Here is a 22,225-nt window from a genome sequence, read left to right on the forward strand (position 1 = left end):
CATTATATATGAAATCCAAAATGGTCTATACAAGCTATAGACATGTTCAAAGGAATCAAGATTTCCGAATAAACGACGGGTCCTCAAATGTAATAACGTATCAACAGTCTTGATGTATCTCAATGGCATTATCTACAACTCCTTTAAATAAATTCACAATAGTCCCAGAACAATATTTTAGTCCAAACAGTAATATGAGCGCATTGTAAAACCAATGAATAATCATAACAAATGCTTCCTCTCAAACTATATCGTAACGGAACATTAAACATATATGCAGACTGATAATAAAACAAGAATGTAGGAAATAAAAATCAGGAATAATTAACGAATTAATTGTCCAACTGTTTCTACTTATATAAACACTTACGGATCTAACTCACAACACTTCTCGCGTGACTAATGTCGCAATTCCTCAAGTCCCAACATAATCCACTTGACTGAATCTTACAATGGAAAATCATTCCAAACATTATTGCTATTAATTTTAAAACTTTTGAACACCTTCATATAGCTCATATGCGATATACAGTTTTGCGCCAAAAGTAAAAGACACACTATAGATATGCATAATGATAGGATCGTCGTGATATTGCTTACACTGGAAGTTGTATGTTGTGCTGTTTGGAGTTATTCCAAATTACTTGGACTGGAGCTATTTCAAATTGATTGGAATTGAGTTATTTCAAAAATTACTTGAATTCGAAAGGACTAATTCTTTTTTACTGGAAAATACGTGTGCTGATGTGAAATTGTTGAACAAGGATAGCTTTTATAAAACTTTTATTCAGATAACCAAAACCGGAGTGATAATTCTTGTTTCTACAAGGAACTGTAGACTTCAACAATACAGATTACAGAATACGTCATCGTCTTCCATCTTGGATTCTTTGTCGGGATTCAAACTTGAAATCAGTAGAATATTGTCTTATTAGGCCTTCAAAAATTGTATTCGTGGATTATTCATGGATTATTATTGGATTTGATTATTAAAACCTTAAGTTCATATTTTTTTCATTCTTGCCGAATTTTCCATGGAAATAAATTATTATCTTTTTCAAAGCTTGTTGTTTTCACTCTTTATTGTGTTACTGTTATATATATATATATATATATATATATATATATATATATATATATATATATATATATATATATAATTTAGACATTATCGAGTTTGATTTACGAGCGACATTTGCTAATAACAACTACACATAACTGGTTCAAATTCTGAACAGTGCTAGTTTCTTTGCTTTTAAACAGATTGCGACTAAACTTTTGTACATAACCCTGATGATTAGAGTCTAGGGAAAGTTTAGTATGAGCAAGATCTACGCATTGTAATGATGCGTTCTTATTTGCGATTGACTGAACTTGCCTTACACTCAAGATATTTAATTTAACTGAATGTAATCAAAACCTGATGTACAAGTACACCTTAATTAGCTCTTGGAAGAGATTATTTATGAATGACAACTGCACATATTTAAGTAGTCTTCCTTGTGTGCAATTGGACGAGTCTATGAACAGTCTAGAGCCGAGTTGGCCACCTTAAAGACATGGATTTTAGGGCAGGAATCATGTATAAACTATAGTTCAGTTTGTTCGCAATGTAATCAATTTTTATTCGCATATTAAATCCTTCTCTATGTTCTGCTTCATCATTTCTTCCTGATTATAACTCCTTCACACACAGATACACTCAAACATTTATTTTTAATGTCTTTTCTGGAATGTCAAGATGTTCAGTACTAGCAGCAATTTCATGTTCAAAACTGCTCGTATACTCCATAGCAACGCACAATAAATTAAATTGGTTGCCATTTGGCCTGTTCAAAACCTACACTAGATAATCAACACGTATTTTCCTTTGAGGCGACAACCATGCAGCAGACAACTACCCAGCACCATATGATCTACTATCCTACACACCCAACATATCAAAATATTGCTACTGTACCAATATCAATCAGGATGGGGTCAAGTTATTACAATGAAGATACTAAGAATAGCATCGAAAATACCATGTTTATTTATCGAATTTTAATGATTGAAAACAAATCCTACACCAAACTCGTGAGCACAAATTCCAAGACTGGATTTTTAACACAATGATGCCCACTGGGTTAAATGACTGAACGCTAACTGACAAAATACAACGACAAATGATACTGTTCCTGATTGGAAGGAATTTTAATATGTCATTCAAAACGAACAGTCAAAAAAAGTCAATTGAAATTAAAATAAAATATTAAACATAAAAAGAAACAAGTATTAAATCACTCAACCAATGATACATGAAAACAATGATAAGGTTTCACTCAAATAATGATAACTGGTTTCATATACCTAATCAAATTATTTTTTACTCAGATAGTGATAACCGATTTATTATAAACTGGAACATATTTTGCGGCGTTCATCTCATAACCACAAGGTAATTTCAGACCCATCGCTCTGTCGGATGTCAATTAGCCACCACAAATGGTCCACCCCTCACGGTCCACAAGATCCGTTGAATCTCCCTGCAGAGCCGTTGCTAACGCAGCTTTGGTCCCTCACCATGAGGTAACCAGTTTTCTTTGGGGCCAACCTCACCACCCACAGCAGCCCACAGACTATATACCAATCCAAAATTAACATCATCGCTAAAACAACACCTATCTTTGTCACTGTCGTTCTATTACTTCGTCACTCCTTCAGCCCCTCACCCCTTTCAGCTGAGAAGATAACAGTTAAATGCTTGTAATATCAGTGATATGGTCATGTATAACATGTAATGACGTACGTGACGCATGCGCTTAAGTGGAGTCGATCATTTTATAAATATCATATCATCGCACTGCCTTATAAAGTTATAATAATCAGTTTCATATGAGAGCCTCTACCTGACAAGAATCTTGCAGAGCTAGAAGTAACATTTTCCCGTCACATAGTCCATGAATCAGTACTGTGAATACAATCCTTCTGTTCAGATATATATTGGTGAACTTGAAAACAGACTGTAATAAAATCTAACATTGCATTGCACAGTTCGGAACTATCACAAAATGCACCATAAATATTACAATACAACAATTCTATCTATTACACAGATTATAAAAAAATACAGTTCACATGCCTCTACAACTGGAGATATTGCGTCATTAAGTTGACAGCTTACTGACAAGCATTCCTTAATGCGAAGTTTTGTATGTACAGTGAGCCAATATATGTACACAGGCTATGTTGCTATGTAAGGTCTGTGCGCTCAAGGAAAATCGGTTTACCCATCGTAAGCACTTCGCTCGTGCAGCATGGAGTGAACCGAACTCACTACATCGAAAAAGCCTATGATATAGATAAACCACCCTCATGTAACGCTATACACAGAAACGAAACTATAGTACATTACTATTATTCATAAACAATGAATATACACAATTCCGTGACAGCTACAGCACGATAATTGAAAGTAAGACTGGTGCCAGGTTTAGAAGGCAAGTGACCACATAATAGGTATACTAAACGAGGCTGCTATAAGGACTGCACAAGTGGCACGTCCTACCGAGCCACAAGATGCTTCTATGAAAGTGTACGTAAATAGCCTAAAGGTACAAAACAGCTTTGAACTTATCCCAACCCTACTCAAGGAATTTTGCGATAACACCGTTCATGTAAGTGCAAATACCATATTCAGTGGCTTTAGTAACTCATATTTCTAGGATATAACAAACGCTGGTGCACGAGCCGATGAAACTTAACCAAGCAGTGCTTGGACACGTGAGTGTCCCGTACAAGTGAATGTATCGAGATGCCAGGTGAATGAGCGTTTAACAGTTTCAACGAAACCTGATAATTATAGAGCATTACACATTTTTGAATGTATGAAAATCCTTCTAAATATTAACCTGACCCTTGACCATTAGCAACTATATATGCATCCATTGTTCCTGTTGACATATATCAATGGTCTATCCGTAAATAATCAGCCCTCTTCCCTTTATGACATAACGCATTTGCTGCTTATTATCTGTGGACTCTCCTAAGCCCGGCTTTAAATACTATCAACTTTACACTCTAACTTGATTTGCCAGTTGATGTGATAAAGTAAAACGCTAGTAAATAAATGGAGACAACGGGTCCTTTAGGCTTAGTATAAAATAAACGATGCATCAAAACATCCATGGAAGCTGTGTCGCTTTTTCAAGAGCTGGTAACCCATAGGGTGCACTCTCCTAGTACGCAAAGAAGAAACACAGCTTTTCGAATCCGCGCAATTGAGGCAGACCCAAACGACCTGATCGTGTTTTCTGATACCATGATTTTAAAAACTCGAAGGTGGCTGCACTATTCATAAGCCAAGCTGGCGCTGAAGCCGACTATGTTGCAACATTCAAAGTCAGTGGTTTTTACCACGGTGCTCCACAAGATTCAATAATCAAAAAAAAAAAACGTAAGTAATGACCAAATAAAATATACGCGGACCAGATGAACAACAGAATGGCGAGGATGAGCCACACTGAAATATGTCACTGTCTGGTTATCAGACACTCTAGCTTTGATCAAAATCTTAAGTAATACAATTGTATTTCAGTCCGGTACCTGTCTTATCGGTTTATTCGTAGCTGACATTTTATGTTTAGTCAGCACCGATTTGTGTTACACAAGGGACGGAATTATCAGGTGGATACCAAATATCGCGACTGTATGCTTAATGACCAGTAATATCACGTCCGTCTGCATGATTATTGCACGAAATGCGACTGATTGCTATCCCTTGAGCACAAAACACTAGAAAATTTGTTGGATCTACCGTCAGCAAAAATAACCACAATATCACCGTCCCAAGCGCCGGATTTTACTTCATTATCCAACATTAGCGAGATATATCCCTTTGTTCATTTATTTATATTCACGTAAAATCAGACACATAGACACATTGTGAAACTGACCAGTGTACCAGTGGTATCATATCTGAATGTTTTGCATCAATGTTTACTGCTGACACAATATCCGGTGTTAGGATCTTAACATCGACGCACAAACATCTTTATTCTCAGCCGGTATGACTAAATTTCTCACTAACATCTAGACCCTACGTTATACTTGATTTAAAGCAGAGAACATAGTTGGGGTGGGTAGAGCAACCAGCGAATGAACATAAATCATGAGCAAAAAAGAATCTAGCGTTGACATTGTCTACAAATCACTGATGCAAGCGTGTCTGGGTCAACTAGGAGTGTGCACATACCGGTTCGGAATCGAATGAAAAGAACATACAAAGAGATATACTTTATTATTGGAAACACATTGATAAATATAGGCCTAAGCGTAGACAGCTTAGGGCAACTCCACCTTAAGTCCAGGGACAACAGCCCAATGTATGCCTCCACTGGATCTACAATTTAGTCAACATGCCCACCTATATGCTGGACAAGAATTAGAATTGCATATCTTATTTTCGAAGTTTCAGCCAGTGTTAATTTAGCTAATATAACTCGGTTTTGTTATATTTGTGGGAAGAGTGATAAATGACCGCAATATCTAGAATGAAAGGTTAATGGTGTAAACTTTCAGCCAAATGCTGTTAACTAGAAGGTTAACTTAAACTTTTCTATAGTTAAAGGGAATAAATATAGAGCCATGCTATGAAGAAGTACTTTTGGTTCAGGGTAAGTGCAGTGTGAGGTTATCAAAGGACTATTATGTGATCAACAAAAAGCAGCAGCTATGAGATTTTGGATCGGAGGAGGGTAAGCATTATCCACTCCGTACTATACAATAGCAGACTCTAAGAGATTTTGGATCTATGGAAGAAAAGCATTATAAACTCCGTAGGTTAAAATAGATGCTTCTGTTTTCATGTCCATCACAAAAGGACCTGCAAAATTTGATGTGCGTTTCCTTTCAATGCAGACATTTACACACTTTTATTTGCATATTCTAGTTTTGCTCCATATCAAAGTATCCACCCAAATCTCAGACAATTATCCAGGTGTTATAAAGTAACTTACTACATAAATCAACCTGATATTACAATTTAAATTTTCGTCACAAAATGAAAAGTATCTTCATATTTCATGTTATTTTTACACCTGAAAGTGTATCCCCTTCAATGGAACCCTGTTGTATATTAGCTTGCACTTCTGCAGACGGTACCCCAAGACTAATAGTACTACAAAGTATCACATTTGCGCTTAAAAGATAATAATGGTCGAAGGACGGAGAGATAAAAGGAGAGACAGAGTTTATCTTATTTTGCGCTGCTAAATCATCCTGCCTTGCATGTTTGCCAGGATATCTACTGGAGGATTTAAAGAATATGTATATCAAGTATGAGCCGGTATGATCTGTGTGCTTGACCAAATATTGTTTACATAGACAATCCAAAACTGTAAGAACAATTGGTAATGCTATAATATGAATTGCATGGCGAATACTATTTCTTTCAATTTCGATTACATGAGTTTAATCTAAGTTGGTACTACATCCAAACATTTCAGTAAATACCACATTGCATATATAGTTATGTATAGTTTGTTAACACATCGTTCTCTTTTGTGTGAACTATTCGTGTCGGATTTGTATTACGTTCGAAGAGTAATGGATGATTAGTTTAGTGAAAATTATGTTTGAGCTGTTTCTTGTGGATAAATAGATGAAGATGTCGATGAACAGATTTATTCATGATGTCCATTTTATAGGTTTCTAGAGGTACAGATCAAAAACATACTTTCTACAAATAATACATAGCTAAAGATCCAACCGCCCATATAAACTTGTAATATGTACATATAAAGTTAATGGTCTTTTATTACGCAAAGGTAGTTGCGTGTGCAGAAACATTTGCCATTACGTCCGTGTATGGCTTACCTCTTACTATGTTGTAACGTTAGAGTATAGTGTTTTGACAGAATTCTCACCTGCTAAGCTGAACATACTTGTTCGTCAAACTGCAGTAGAAGACAAAAACTTATTTTATAACGTTGCAGGACTTATCATTTCTGTATTATTCTGATTTGGAGGGGACGACCAGTATAACTGGTGGAGGAAGAACCATGGAAAACACCGGGAAGAACCACCAACCCATGAGAAGATACTGGCAAGCTTTCGCACGTAGTCACGTTAGCCAAGCCTGAGACGCGAACCCACGCACACAGAGTTGAGACGGTAGTGATCCGGAACGGTGAGCGATTTAGACCATTCGGACTGTCGGGGCCCCAAATAGATTGAGTTACGTGCCTTCTTTTTACCACATTACAATGAAAACAATCTGTTTTCATGTGAATTTTAGTTTCTTCCAACTATTCACCGAATCTTTCCAATTTATATAGTATTTTCAATAATTGGCACATAAGCCTTGTTTGTTTGTTTTGTTTTTTTTTTGTTTTTTTTTTATTATTTATTTGTTGTTTTTTTCTCCCGTGTATATCTAAGACAACATTCTTGTTTCACACCAATAATATGAAAATGCCGGTTTTAAATATGTGTTACCCGTAGCTGTTATATCTTGCCATATAACATCGTTGTAGTTGTTTAAAAAGTAATGTTACTGCATGTTTAGCTCTAAATATTAATTTGCGAACATCTCCACGAGACCCAAAGATGTGACTGAGAGGAACTGCGCAATAAAATCATAACGAGTTGTGTTCGACGCTGTACAAGTCCAAGATTTTAATATGCATGGTATTTATAATCATATATTCTATCCCTGCAGGGTCAAGTGAACCGCCACTGTCATTAGGTCATCTAATTACATATTATCATCTGTATGATTAGTTACTTCATTGACAAACATCATTGATGGACCAGTTATTGTGCGATCATTGTTGTGTCTGGCGAGTCCGAGAATTGTCATGGCTAAATCAACATTGTCCAAAGGGTTCAATTTTCTTTCCATTGATGAAATAACGTGCACTGTTAAAGAACGCCATAATACCGTTGTTCACTAATCCCACTAGGGTACTGGCATCGTAATTGTCATTGTTATTGCGTTCTAGTTTTCCTTCAACTTCAAAGAATTCAACACATGGAAGAAAACACCTAGATGTGTCTTGCACTTGTAATACTATTTTAAAATGATTGGAATCCCAGACTAGGTATGAATAATACTGAAAATCGTTCTAACTTGGATCTACTAACATAGGCGCTCCCATGTCAAATGCTGAGTCAAATACATTATACATTATTGATTTTCTTTAATGTCATTTACCTTCCAAATCCACTCTATTGCCAGATTTGCAATCGCTGAATCTGTCAATCATACAAAATCTCTACAAAACATTTTACCTTCCTTTTTCCATTTGATCTACTCCCAAATGCGTTCAAGGTTGCGTTAAAATGAGCTTACAGATCACTGATGCATTGTTACTTCGCAGTAAACTCCCTGAATATCATTTAGGCCATTCACAATTCATGTGCGCAGGATTTGTTTTTGATGGCGTTTTAATCATATACTTATCCCAGTTGGGATGTCTGTCAAGAGCGGCACGTATAGGACTTTCAAAGATTACATGACGATATTTTTCGTTAAAGAATGAGGCTGTGTTTGCATCTCTGACTTGACTCGGGTGGCATGTCTGGTACTTTAGCTATAGTCCTTGTTATATCCTCATTACGTTCGCCAGTAAACTTGATGAGTATACCTCGGGTCTCTCCAAGTTCTTCAACGACATATATGACTTTCTCAATTCTCTCTGCGAAATATGTGATAGTATTGCTTTTTTTAATATCTTTTGGTACATTTGGCTATCTTACGAACTAGAGCCTGTGCTGCTTCGGTTCATGTGCGTACTACCACTTGTATTCGTGTGGCCTTTTTAATATCCTTGGCATTTTTGGCAATTTCTTGTGTGGGTTTAATCAGTGGATCTATCATTTGTTCAAACCCGACTTTGGGGTCTTCTCGTGCAGTCCGTCGCAACTGAAGCATATGGCTGATTTGTTTGCGTTCTCCTATCACATTTGGACGAATTCAAGGTAGTGCTGAGCAGCTTGAGGGCGTCGCTTTTCATATTCTTCTATAGTATTCCTATCGGACCTCTTGTACATAATAGTGTTTTTTGATTGTTTAATTGACGCATCCAAACAAGCTCGATATTTTTCCCCGATACAATCCGCGCATACATGTCACGAAACTAATCCCAAGTGTGGTCAGCAGCAGAAAAAATCCAATGAATATTTTCAAAGCCATGCGTCTCAAGACCAGGACATATCACCATCATTTTAGAGTTGTCACGAATCATTTGCGGTATTGACTTGATTTTCAAACATCACATCGTTGTACACAACAAGATTGTTGTTGCTCGCATCCAAGTCATCAGTAGTAATAGCTTCGTCATCGGTGGAAACGAAATCGATTGAATTGAAGAATTGCTACCACTTCTCATCGACCTTTTAATAGTCAACTCGTTTTGAAAATCTTTTATGACATTATAACACTTTTTGTACATCACCCGACGGCGAAATTACATACAGAATCCAGTTTAATCATCGTACGGCAATATTTAGCAGTGTTCTTCCTATTGCAGTACACGAACTGAGTTTGGAAAAATGGTTCCGTCATCACGCCCGAACAGTTTAGGTGGTGATTGAGAGTAAAAGACACTGACTGAAAAATATTTTATTTCTTTCCAAACTAATCTGCAAATTTCATTTAACGTGATGCCTTTGAAAAATACAGTTCTTGTATCATTATACCTTCTGTGTTTTAGGATAACTCCCTGGACGCGAAGGTTCAGGTTTAAAGAAAAAAAAGAGTTGAAGGTGGCCATATCGCAACTGCATTAATAAAGTTAACAGAGACACCATGTATTAAATATCCCAGTGAAAAACATTTTCCTTGCTTCATTTGTTGTGTATCTGATACAAGGCTAGGTATAAGGCTCGATTCTAACAAGAAACCAAAACATGGCGAAGCACCTATCAACTGCGTTGATGCCACAAGTTACCTATATGACCTTGCTTATAAAGCATCCAATGATATCCGTCGATGTCAACGCGCCGAAGTGAATCTCATTCATGACTTGAATGCAATTAATCCAACACTGGGAAAAGCATCTCAGGATAGATCAAAGGAGGTATGAAACCCATGATAGCATTGGTGGCAAAGTCAGTCATTAAAAGCAAAAATGTATACTGACATAAACAAGCAAGCAATGGACACAAAAAGCCGGTCATGATCAAAAATATCATACAGTCCGCATGGATACAGGAAAGGTGAAGCCACCGTAGAAGAGTTAATTAGTAAAAGGTCACTTAATAATTCGAGCATAGGTGACCAAACAAGTGCCGTGACAAATGTAAATGCCAGTACCAAAATATAGTTCACGTGGTTGATTTGACGTCCAAACAACAAATGAAGTACATCCGGCTGATTCGGTGTTTCTTCCACATAAATATGTCAGTGATCCACAAGGCCGTGTACGCACCTACAAATTCGCGCTAACCATTGTCTAAGTGGCAAGCAGCTAAAAAGATGATGACAATGTCGCAGATCCGTTCAAGCACATTTATCCACGTGGCCTACTCACATGACCAAGATTTATACATATGGATCCTGCCAAATAATTTCACTGCTCTGTGGCTGTGATGTTGGCCAAACACCATGTGCGACTGCGTGTTGGCCATGCCAGTGTGTATCGTGACAAAGCTATTGTTTAACAACTTAATATCACACTTCCGGAATGGTTATTCAGTCAACAGTACGCACATGAATTTTTGAAGAGTCCGGAACGGTCTAAAGATTGGGCAACACGATTTTCATTGGTCATAACAGCAATAAACAATGAAGTAACACGCATGGCGTAAGTAAAACCAGCCAATGCGACCCTTCAAAAACAAACTAACAAAAAACAATGTTAATGTTACTATAAATTGATTTCAGAGCCGGCAAAGTTAGGACCACTCGGGGACAACTTAGTTCGGTATCTGTATGCGCCTGGAGAGTTAGATTGTGCACGACAACATCGTGCGTCAGATTCAATATGGTCTATGTATGCACTCACAATTTCAGAACGTATTGTTACTCCACGACAACCAACTTGTTACCGATTTACTTGGTTGTAATATGTCCTTGTGCACGTCATCGGTAGTGATATACATCAGCAGCGATTCACTGTCAGTTTACAGCATCGTGACCCTATAATGATACAATTGTTTGATCTAGTCATAGTGAAATTCGTTCATGAGCAACTCTGCTTTTGGAAAACAATGCATACCAACACATACCCGGTGACGAGAAGTAATGACCTGGATCAGGCTCATACACGTGTATCACGAAATTTCTCAAACACATCAACGAGCTCCAATACATCAGTGCGTAGATAAAGGTTGTGATAGTCACTGAGATTCTTGCACTCGAATGCTGATCAAACATTCTTTTTATATTCGTAATTTTCTTCCGAAATACCTTCATGTGACAACGACGAATAAAATTCATCTATCGGTGGTAAATCAGGTACAGTAAATTTGTTTTGGTCGTTCATTTACTCGTACGGATACAAACTTGTTTAGTCATAATGTTTGTATTGGTTGTACATTACAGCTAAGAGATTTTGAAACTTTCCACATTCGGATTGTTTGATAACTTGTCCAGGGATGAATTAATATATCATATCGAATCGAGGAACTGCAGTTGTCCACCCGAAACTTCATCAATTTTTTCAATGTTGTTGGGGATCATGCTTATCGGTGAATTTTGTAATCTGGCTACTGCTTGCATTATTAAGTGGCCATCATACCGACGCAGATTATGAAACACGACGTGGATTTTGGTTTTTGAGTAAATTCTTAACTGCAAATTACATGCGTTGCGTTCAGCACCTGTGCACGCATCAGTTATGTGACAGTGGTCACAAATTTTGGAACCAGGACTTTCAGTTTCATCACTGCATACGTTTTGCTCTTTATCAGTGGAAGAACTTTCCTTCAGTAAAAGCTTTTTCATGAATCCAACAATTACTGGCTGAGAAAAGCTCACGAATTACATATCCAGTCATAATTATGTCATCAGGTGAGTACATCTGCCATCGAATCCATTTTTGCCGTAACTTTGATCTATATGATTATACTTCAATTGTGCTTAGCGCACTAGCACTCTGGACACGGTAAAGGGCTGGCTATTCTGTTTTTCCATCACATCTGGCCGTATCATAACAGAAACCGCACGGCATTTGTTCAACGACTTGCACAGTTCGATCAATATTAGTCGCGTTTGTGCCTTTGCTAACAGAGCTGGACGCATAATTTTCAAATGCGACATTCAAGAATTAAAAAATTCCGCGCTGATAATATACGAGACGTTAATGTTTTGTTGTACTGCAGTAAAATGGACCATTTTTACCAGGTCAAGGGGTGATTGTGTACTGTGATTTTTCATTGACACCGCAACAGTAAACATCATGACAGGTGAGAACTTTTCGAGTTTTAAATATATCCATACAGAGTCTGCATGTAAAACCTTTATAAGTGTACTTGCTTTGTCGGTTAAATAACCGAGTACGAATCCTTGTCCATACGAATTATGATACTGATTTCGTTCCTTTTCTTTCACCCAGCAAGAACAAATCATTCTAGGTTCGTTCGTGTTGTCTATATATGGATAATGCCAGCGGATGAAAGCCTTTTTCGTAACTGAACAGATTAACAACGATATTTGGGTTAAGTGTTTTAAATGTCTTCAGAGTGGCTTTGGTAATCGGCACGGGAAACTCAGCATCTCCAAAGATGAGCCAACAAAATTGCCCATTCAAAACATATGTTGCCAATGTTATTTTACGTTTATAACTGGCCTTGACGGTACCTAGTTTGGTGATGCTATGTAAATATCCACAAACTGGCTGATAGGGTGAGAGAAAGACCTCGACTTTCCTGCATGTTTCGAGGGTCCATCACGACCCTGTATTAATGCATTTCCCCAGCGTTTCGAGAATCATTTCAATACCTATGCCAATTTCGTCATTGATGGCTATGATGTCTTCGCGGTTCTGGATTACGCGGGCACCACTGTGAATACAGACGTAGTAGCTTTGAATCCATCCTTGTCTCGACTAAGTAACCAGATGCGTACTAAAGACAATATCTGCTTGAACACCAGTGCAACCAAAGTTTTGTAGCATCACTACAAACCCAGAAATCATATTTTGCAATAGCTGCCGAGTGTCTTTACCTGGTGTCTATTTGGATGGGATAATTGTCACGTGAATTTCTAACTCGCCACTCATTTCTTGTTAAATTTGAATTATGGTACTTGTGTTTTATGTACTTCTGCACGAACATGCAAATTTATTAGTTGTTGTACCATTATTTTTTTTTTTCGGTGTGGGGTTGGTAATTATTACTGTTAATATTGCTGCAGTAGCAACCATTGGTAGTAGTGCTGAGGGATTCAGTGCAAATATAGGTCTCAATAAATCAAGTATATTTGCCTTTTTCATACGACTTAGTGAGTACATTCCACGCTGCTGTGCGAGCTGTTGTAACTGTGGAACAGTAGCATGTTTATGCTAAGGAGAATGTGAAGCGTTTTCTGATTGGAAAATATTGTCAATGGCTTGTTTTATGTGCGGTTTTTGGGGGATATTTTGTATCTGTTTGTAATTGGACAGTAGTGGTAGTTTATATTTTTGGTGTGTTTCTGCGCGCTCTATAGTACTCACGAACAGATCCACAAGGCTTATAAAGCTGATTACCCGATTTGACTCCGATGGTGCTTTTCGGGTAGATACATGACCCTAAACCATATATTGGAGTGTCTTTTACAACACTAATAATGCCATATTCTGTAACAGAGATCGTATTTTCCAAGGCAGACAGCTTTGCATTGAGTGTCTCCCATTGCCATGGAGATTCATATTCATACCTGCAAGCGTTTTATCTAATTGGCTGGAACACCGCTACATTTCTTTATTATACTATAAAAAGCCTCCAGTGGTAATTTATCGAAAAAATCCGTAATATTTTCCGTTAGCAAAAGTGACACGAAGCTGTAAATAAGCCCTTATCAAACGATTGAGTATGCATATTTCAGGGTAATCAGAGCGAAATTCCTTGCGGACAATAATTTTAAAAAATTTTCAGAAAAAGGGTTTGCCTCAATAACCTCAAATGACCCATCACTGAGAACAGCACTAACACAAATATAAGCAGACTGTCATATGTACCAAACAATTTCAAACGCCTTTTAAATTTTGTCCACAATTTTGGGTGGTTTAAATTCCACGATATAGCTTGCTAAATTGCTCATATACAAGAGCTGCCTCTGCATCGTTGCATATTGCTTTGTTGATCAGTGAGTTCGGATGCAGTTCTTATTACTTAGGGTCCCAAAGCATTAGTTTAATTAGCCTTCTCTTGAATATCTTCATCACTGACCTCATGAAAATGTAACTCACTATTTCAGACGCATTGGCCAAGTTATTTTGCTTTGCCGAGTGTACTCTTTCATGCACGATATTTTGCAGATTATTTTTAGTTTTACTTGGCTCTAAAATCTGCCCCAATTTATTTCGTTCTATTTATACTTCATCAACTTATCAGTGTGCTCTATATATGTTTCGGAGAATGGGATAAAGGCCAACTACCCACCAAATGGAAACAGGCCATAGTAATACCAATCCCCAAGCTAGGTAAAGATCCCAACAACATAAATTCGTACCGACCCATCTCCCTTACAAACAATATTTGCAAAATAATGGAGACAATAATCGCATATAGGTTAAAACACCACCTAGAAGCCAATAACCTACTCTCCATAAATCAATATGGCTTTCGGAACAAACGGTCCACCACCGACCAACTTCTCAGATTGGAAACAGACATCAAACTCGCTTTTAACGCAAATAGGAAAACCGATCGCAACCTCATAGCGTTTTTTTTAGACCTAGAAAAAGCGTTCGACCTAGTATGAACCAAAGGATTAATGGCCAAATTAAACCAATTTGGAATAACTGGACGCTTGTTCAACTGGATTGGCGATTTCCTCATAGGCCGGAAAATTACCACAAGAATAGGAAACACCCACTCGGAAGATTTTTCACTTGAAAATGGAACACCGCAAGGCAGTGTAATAAGTCCCTTACTATTTAACCTAATGGTAAACGACCTTGACCTCAATGCAGCCTCCGCAAAAATAAACTTGTCACAATTTGCAGATGATGGTGGCAATATGGAGGAATGGAAATCCTGCCAATAACACAGTAGTTAAAGAAATCCAGCAGAGCCTAGACAACTTAGGTAGAAGGGCGGACAAATGAGGTTTCAAAATATCTCATGAAAAAACTGTGGCAATCATATTCACCCCCAAACGAAATAACAACCTAGTCTATCCAAACTTCTATATCCAAAATCAATCAATCAAATGCGTAACAGTAGTAAAATTCCTAGGAATGTTCTTTGACAACCACCTCACATGGAAAAAGCACATTGAACAACTCACCCAGAAGTGTAACAAAGATCTCAATTTACTCAGGAACATCACAGGGACTGACTGGGGATCCAACCAGGAAACCCGTCTCACGATATATAAAAGCCTAATTAGATCAAAACTGGGTTACGGTTGCCAAGCATATAACTCGGCTAAGCAACTTGTACTACAAAAACTTGACACTATCCAGAGAAAAGCCTTACTATTATGCACAGGAACACTCCATTCAACATCATTAGAAGAACTACAAACACTAACAGGAGAACTATCTTTAAAATTATTAAAATTACGTAGGCAAGAACTGTTCCTCCGATACTCCATTCGATTAGATACCCACCCAGACAACCATCCCACCAAAATAACTATAAATAAGTGTAAAGTTGTCTTCAAACCCAAAATCATACCTATCACACCAAGTGGCAAAGTAATCTTTGAACTAAGAGAAAGGATACCTCTACTAAAAAAACAGGTAACAAACAATACAGACCAGAACAAATCACCATGGTTACAAAAACCACCAAGGATTAACACTGAAGCTACCAAATTAGGCAATAAAGAAGGACAAGAAAACATACTAAAACCTGTACTGGTAAACGAAATCAGCCAAAAATACCCGGACTATGTTAAAATATATACCGATGGATCAAAAACAAACAACCCACCAAGAACAGCAGCAGCAATAGTCATCCCTGAATTCAATATACAAACGGGATCCAGATTACCTGACTATTGTTCCATTTACACCACTGAATTCTGGGCTATACTTGAATCACCACACTGGATCAAAGACAATCAAATACCTAAAGCAGTCATTATAAGCGATTCCCTACGCGTTATCAAATCGATCCAAAATCGCAATACACACTCTAGGGAACAATTACTCGACAGAGCATGCCAATTACTCGACGATATCACCACAGCACATCAATTAGTCGAGCTCATGTGGATACCGTCGCACATTGGAATCTCTGGCAAAGAAACAGCAAAGTTGCAAAAACCATACTAGGAGATCAAGACTCTGTCAAGCTTAACTATAGCTCTACAGAAGCAATAAGCTTGCACAAACATATAGACCAAACAGGGCAAGATTTTTGGAACTCCTCCACAAAAGGTAAAAAGCGCCATGAAACCCAAAAAAACGTAGATATGAACATACAGCTACCTAAGGGTACCTATTTAGAACAGAAAACCATAAACAAGATAATAACTGGAAAAACTAAACTAGCAAGCAGTTTTGGAAGGTTTATTTGACCCAAACCAGCAACCATTAACTGCTTTAACTGCCACACCACCGAAGATCTACACCACGTATTCAATATATGCCCAAAATATCAACCCGCTCGGAAAATATTTATCAAAAACCAAAAAGAGATTGGATCACCACACACATACCCAGAGTTACTTATGGACTCTAATAAAAATAAACAATCAGCATATAAAAATATAAGTCAATTCATAGACTCAGCAGGACTTAGCAACAAAATATAATTACTATCCCCACAAAGCCAAAAGACCCAGTAACTAGCTAAATAAATTTAGAAGCCACCACATCAAAACCCATAACATATCATTCAATTTTATAAAAGTATTAATAAATAATTCATTTACGAAGCACCTATAAAAAAAAAATAAGGAAACCGCAAAATCGGATGTCCTAGATGTCCTTAACGAACCGAGTAATCAGCTAGGATTCCGGTCCTATATGTCCTTAACGAACCGTGTAATCGGCTAGGATTCCGGTCTCTTGCTAAATAAAGTATAAATGACATATAATCTCTAAAAACATCAATTAGTAAATAACTTAAAGAGGTAATATCTAAAAACTTATAAATAACATAACGTAGGAAACACACCCTAAACACCTCGATTAGTAATACCATAATAACCTTGAAAATCTCTCTTTATACATGATATCTACTAAGAACCTCTATAAACAGCATAGAACATCCCCCCTCCTTTTAGAACATTTTGAAGAAGAAAAAAAAATTTAAAAAGTCGAGGAACAAAAAAAAAAAAAAAAAAAATACCAGGGAAATGCAACAAGAAACCAGCGATGTAAAGCAAGCAGGACCGTTCCCGAGCTCTCCTTCCCACTAATGGAAGCAAACCATTCAACTGTAGGGACCTTTATGGACCCACAGATTGAGGCCAAACTATCAGGGTTCCTTGAATCCATAAAAGCCTGGGGGAGGTGGCACGATCCCCTTCCCCAGGAACAACTAGCAGGCTGCGGTGCAGTCAGAAAAAAGTGACACATGCACAATTGTGTGCACGCCACTATAATTAAACTCAACAACAAAACAACCACTGAACAAACGTAATATATGTATCTCTTTGTCAGCATTGCTACAGAGAAGGTCCAAGCTAATCTGTAGGGAAATGATCAAGACATAAATTTTTTATATATATTATCCTCTGTGTACGCAGTAGGCTTATTCCGTGTGTATATGTCGCTATAATAAGGTTGCCTGAATAAGTATAGATAATTCAGGGTTTTTCTACAATTAATAAGCAGAGTTATTACTCAAGTAGTATAAAAAAGACTGCAATTTTGAACTATTTTGGAAACCCTTTGGGTCAGTTGACACCCGCACGAGACTTTATCCGTCATGACAAGATCACTCACGTGACGTGTGTGCTTGCATACCCGAGGGACACAATTGAAAGTGATCAGCATGTATCGATTGTGTGGGGCCTAACTATGTCATGGTGGTAGAGGTGTCATGGGACCTAAAAGGTAACAACAAAAGGCAAAACCGGCAGTTTCATACTACTACACCTAAGGTTATTATTTTACAATATTATTTCCAATTTTGTTTGCACTCATCATTTACTTTTAAAAATATTTCATATCTGAATATTTTAGTTTTGCACATAAAAAACCATTTTAAATTATACTTAGGCTTTATTTTATTTTTTTAAATATCATGAAAACATATAGGTTCAAATTGCATTATTTTAGAATGTGTGGGATATATTTTATAAAAAAAATAAAAAAAATTCTACTTACATTACATATTTTGTATGAAGATAATTTTTCCAATGTATGTTTCATCCCGTTTATTTTAGTTTTAATGGATACAGAGTCTGGTATCGTCAACGTTAAATACCGTATAGATGTACAGACTTCTATGTTTACCTGCGCGACTATGCGCGACAGAACCATGCGCCTTACAATGTAAAATAAATTCAACATTTCAAAAATTGCTCCATCGACTAGAAAAGCATTTCTTTAACGCTGAACTCACAGTTAACATCATTTTTCCAACCAAAATATGTTTGTGCAACTGGAACATGGTTTGGTTTTAAATGTATAAGGCCTAAAAGGAGAAAAGATCTGGAAAATAATTTTGAAGAACGGAGATTGGGTTCAGTTCCTAATGAACAGGAGACATATTTTGTCGTATAAAGCGTAATTTAGTCGCACACCCTTCCGTTTGATTGTTTACACACACACACACATACACACACACACACACGCACACACACACGTTGATTTTTAAAAACAAAATGCGTCCAGGACAACAACAAAAAATGCATATATATTATTGTACACGTTTTGTCATTGCAAATATGGAATTAAAGATTATATATATATATATATATATATATATATATATATATATATATATATATATCGCAAATCAAATAATAAGCCGTGTGATTAGCTTTATGTAAATAATATTTACATAAATTACATGCACGGTGGTTATGCGAATAGTCTTTCCAGCTGAGGTACACAGCGGCAGTGGAAATAGTCTTTCCGAATGATGGTTCACGGCGACCGTGCGCATAGCCTCGCCCATTCTTTATACCTTCGTAAATTGTGTACCAGTCTAGCTGTCTTCCCCAGTTGATAGGAAGTAACGGCATAATCGGAATTCGATAAGTTTATGATTTCCTTAAAAGCGACATATGAGGATACAGGTGTACCCAGGTTCGGACACTTGTAAAAGAATTTACCGTTTATAATGGCAACTGCTAAAACAATGCCTGAAAATGAGCCAACGTGTCCAATCTGTTTAGGGCTCTGCAAGCAACCAAGACAGCTACCTTGTGCCCATCCATTTTGTCAAAGTTGCCTACAGTCCTATATATCAACAGAGGCTACAAAGCATGAGAAACTTAGATACATTGAATGTCCGGTATGTAGACAAATAGCTAATCCTTCCACACGCAATAAACCAATTAATGAATGGGCGTCGTTGTTTCCAGTCGACACTGTCTTACAATCTATGCTACCCACAAAATCGAAAGTAGATCACGTGTGTGATGCTTGTAACTCTGAGGGTATGTCCGTGCCCGCTGATGGATTCTGTGCAATATGTGAAGAGGCAATGTGCGATAACTGCTTAAAAGTTCATAAGAAACAAAAAATATCGAAAAATCATAGTATTCTTGCAATGGAGGAATTAACAAGCAATCCACGGAACGTGATTAAATTTGCTGAGGGTTTTACATGTCCAAAGCATGATGGAGAAGACATAAAATTCTTCTGCTGGGATCATAAGGCTGGTTGTTGTGGAATATGCTTGTTACACAACCACAAGACTTGTTCCAAAGTGACAGAGTTGAAAGATGAACTGGCCACTTTATTGGGTGGAATCAAACTGGACGAAGTATATAAAGAGCTGACGAAAATTGAGATGCATTTAAAGATGTGCATGGAGATAAATGAATCAAATGTTAATGAACTTGAGTCCCAAGTTAAAAGTCTGACTGATCAGATCAAAGAAATGAGAAATAAAATAAACACTGCTATAGACGAATTGGAAAAGAAGGTAAAGACAGAAGGAAGTAGAATATTCAAAGAAGAGGCTATCAGGATACAAGAAGAGAATCGACAGTGCTTGTTGCTAATTCATGCCGTGAAAAATTCTCACTTAACCTTTGAAACAGTCCATACTTACGGGAGTGACATACAAAAATTTCTGATGTCAGAAAAGGTGATGTTGCAGCTTCAGTCCTATTCCACTCAGGTCAGAGAAAAGTACGAGAAAACAGACCAAATAGCAGTAAAATTAGAAATTATTCCAGTTATAGAATCCATTATGAAACTCCTTTCTGCTGATGTTGGAAAACTGATCATCACATCAGTCTCAAAACATAGACCTCTCTGCACACAGAAACCAGCAAATGACTGTATGTTTGAAACGGTTGCTGTAATTGACCTGAACACGCCTGGTCCCAGCCAACCAGGTTATTGTAGTGTCACACTTCTTGCAAGTGATAACATGCTGCTGGTTGACCATTACAGTAGGTAGTGCATTCTTTTGAACTCTACCTATGAATACATTTCAAGCTACAAATTGACAGAGAACCCATGGAGCGTATGCGTATTGGAAGACCAGGAAGCAGCAGTGTGCATAAGGGGTGACAAGAAAATACTGATATTATCAGTGAAAGATGATGTCATTACTCTGGTTAGAACGATAACAACCAAATATATTTGTAATGCCATTGCTGTTGCTAAGAAGGGGACTATGGCTGTGACTGGGAATACTGAAACAAACATGCTTTACTGGAGTCTTATTGTCAACAGTGGGGAGGAAAAGTCTACTCATCAGTTTGTGTCTGCAGCTGATACTGGCTCTATAGCCATAAATAGCACTATCACAAGTGTGTACATCACAATCCGAAGTACTCATTCCCTTGTATGTTTCCATATTGAAGGTGAGAAGCAGTTTACATATAGTCCCAATAATCTTAGAGACCCCACTGGAATATCTTTGGACAGGGATGATAACATATATGTTCTTGGATGCCAGTCTCACAACATTCATCAGCTGTCTCCTGATGGGTCAGTCCTACAGGTCTTTACCAATGGAATTCCAAAATACCCATGGGCATGTTACTTCGACAGCAGGAGGAATCTCTTTTTCATCACAAATGATTCAGAGCAGAGAAAATTGCACCTATTTCAACTGAAGTAGCAATCTAAAAGTGCAAAATGTCTCTTGAAACAAAAAAATTGTTATGCAAGAATGCTTTGAATGTGCAGCCCCATGAATATAAATTCTTTCAAATTAAACACAAGTACATCATCAAAACAAAAGTATTATGAGAATATCAAGTTGATTGGCCTTCATGCCCTATGTGCATAGACTGATGTGACAAAGATTCTTAAAAAATGATGATGATATTGATGACTGTAATTAAGATGCTTATGGCCATAATTAGTATTGTTCACTTTAAGGGAGACAAAAGAATATAAGTTGAATGTTACTGGATTTTTTTTAAATGCAAGAACTGAATTTGTGATGATGATAAAAAATAATGAAGATTATGACATCAGTATCCATCCATGTCAAGATTACATGAATTTTAATAGTTTCACATTCTATTCTGATATACAGTGCTAGTATAATTGATAGCAGTGCCCCAAATAATAAGTACATGCTCATTTGTTTTACCTTGGAAGACAACATTTTGAATCAATTCTTAAAAAACATCTAAATAGTAGCATTAAACTACGTTTGTTATGTTTGTTGCACATAATTTAATTGCATAGGTTATAATCCATGAACATGTCAATGAAAATACAGTAAATGCAAGAATAAAACAATATTGTACCTATATGATAGTATGTTATCTCCCCTACACCATGCATAAATGAAAACTTGTAGAATGTTTTAAAATGAATCTGATTTACGCAAATATATCAAAAATGTATTTCTGAAAGTTGTTTTGTATAAATCACATATTTCCCATGGACATTAGTAGATATTCAGAATAGGTAGGTCTGTGAAGCCCTGTCCTCTCTGAACTGGGTGATGCTTTTCACTATCTTTGCAAATGTATATATTTCAAGATGGAATG

General features: G+C 37.0%; 1 protein-coding gene across 1 annotated transcript; it reads left to right on the forward strand.

Moving 5' to 3' along the window:
- Positions 1 to 19,240: 19,240 nt before the first annotated feature.
- Positions 19,241 to 20,821, forward strand: LOC149788723 (E3 ubiquitin-protein ligase TRIM45-like). Its single transcript, XM_089974817.1, has one exon. It carries the CDS (start codon positions 19,378 to 19,380, stop codon positions 20,668 to 20,670), a length of 1,293 nt encoding a protein of 430 aa, XP_089830943.1. The 5' UTR covers positions 19,241 to 19,377; the 3' UTR covers positions 20,671 to 20,821.
- The last annotated feature ends 1,404 nt before the right edge of the window (positions 20,822 to 22,225 follow it).

Source organism: Sinohyriopsis cumingii, chromosome 11, assembly GCF_028554795.1.
Source record: "Sinohyriopsis cumingii isolate HCF-2022 chromosome 11, ASM2855479v2, whole genome shotgun sequence".
Lineage (NCBI taxonomy): Eukaryota > Metazoa > Mollusca > Bivalvia > Unionida > Unionidae > Sinohyriopsis > Sinohyriopsis cumingii.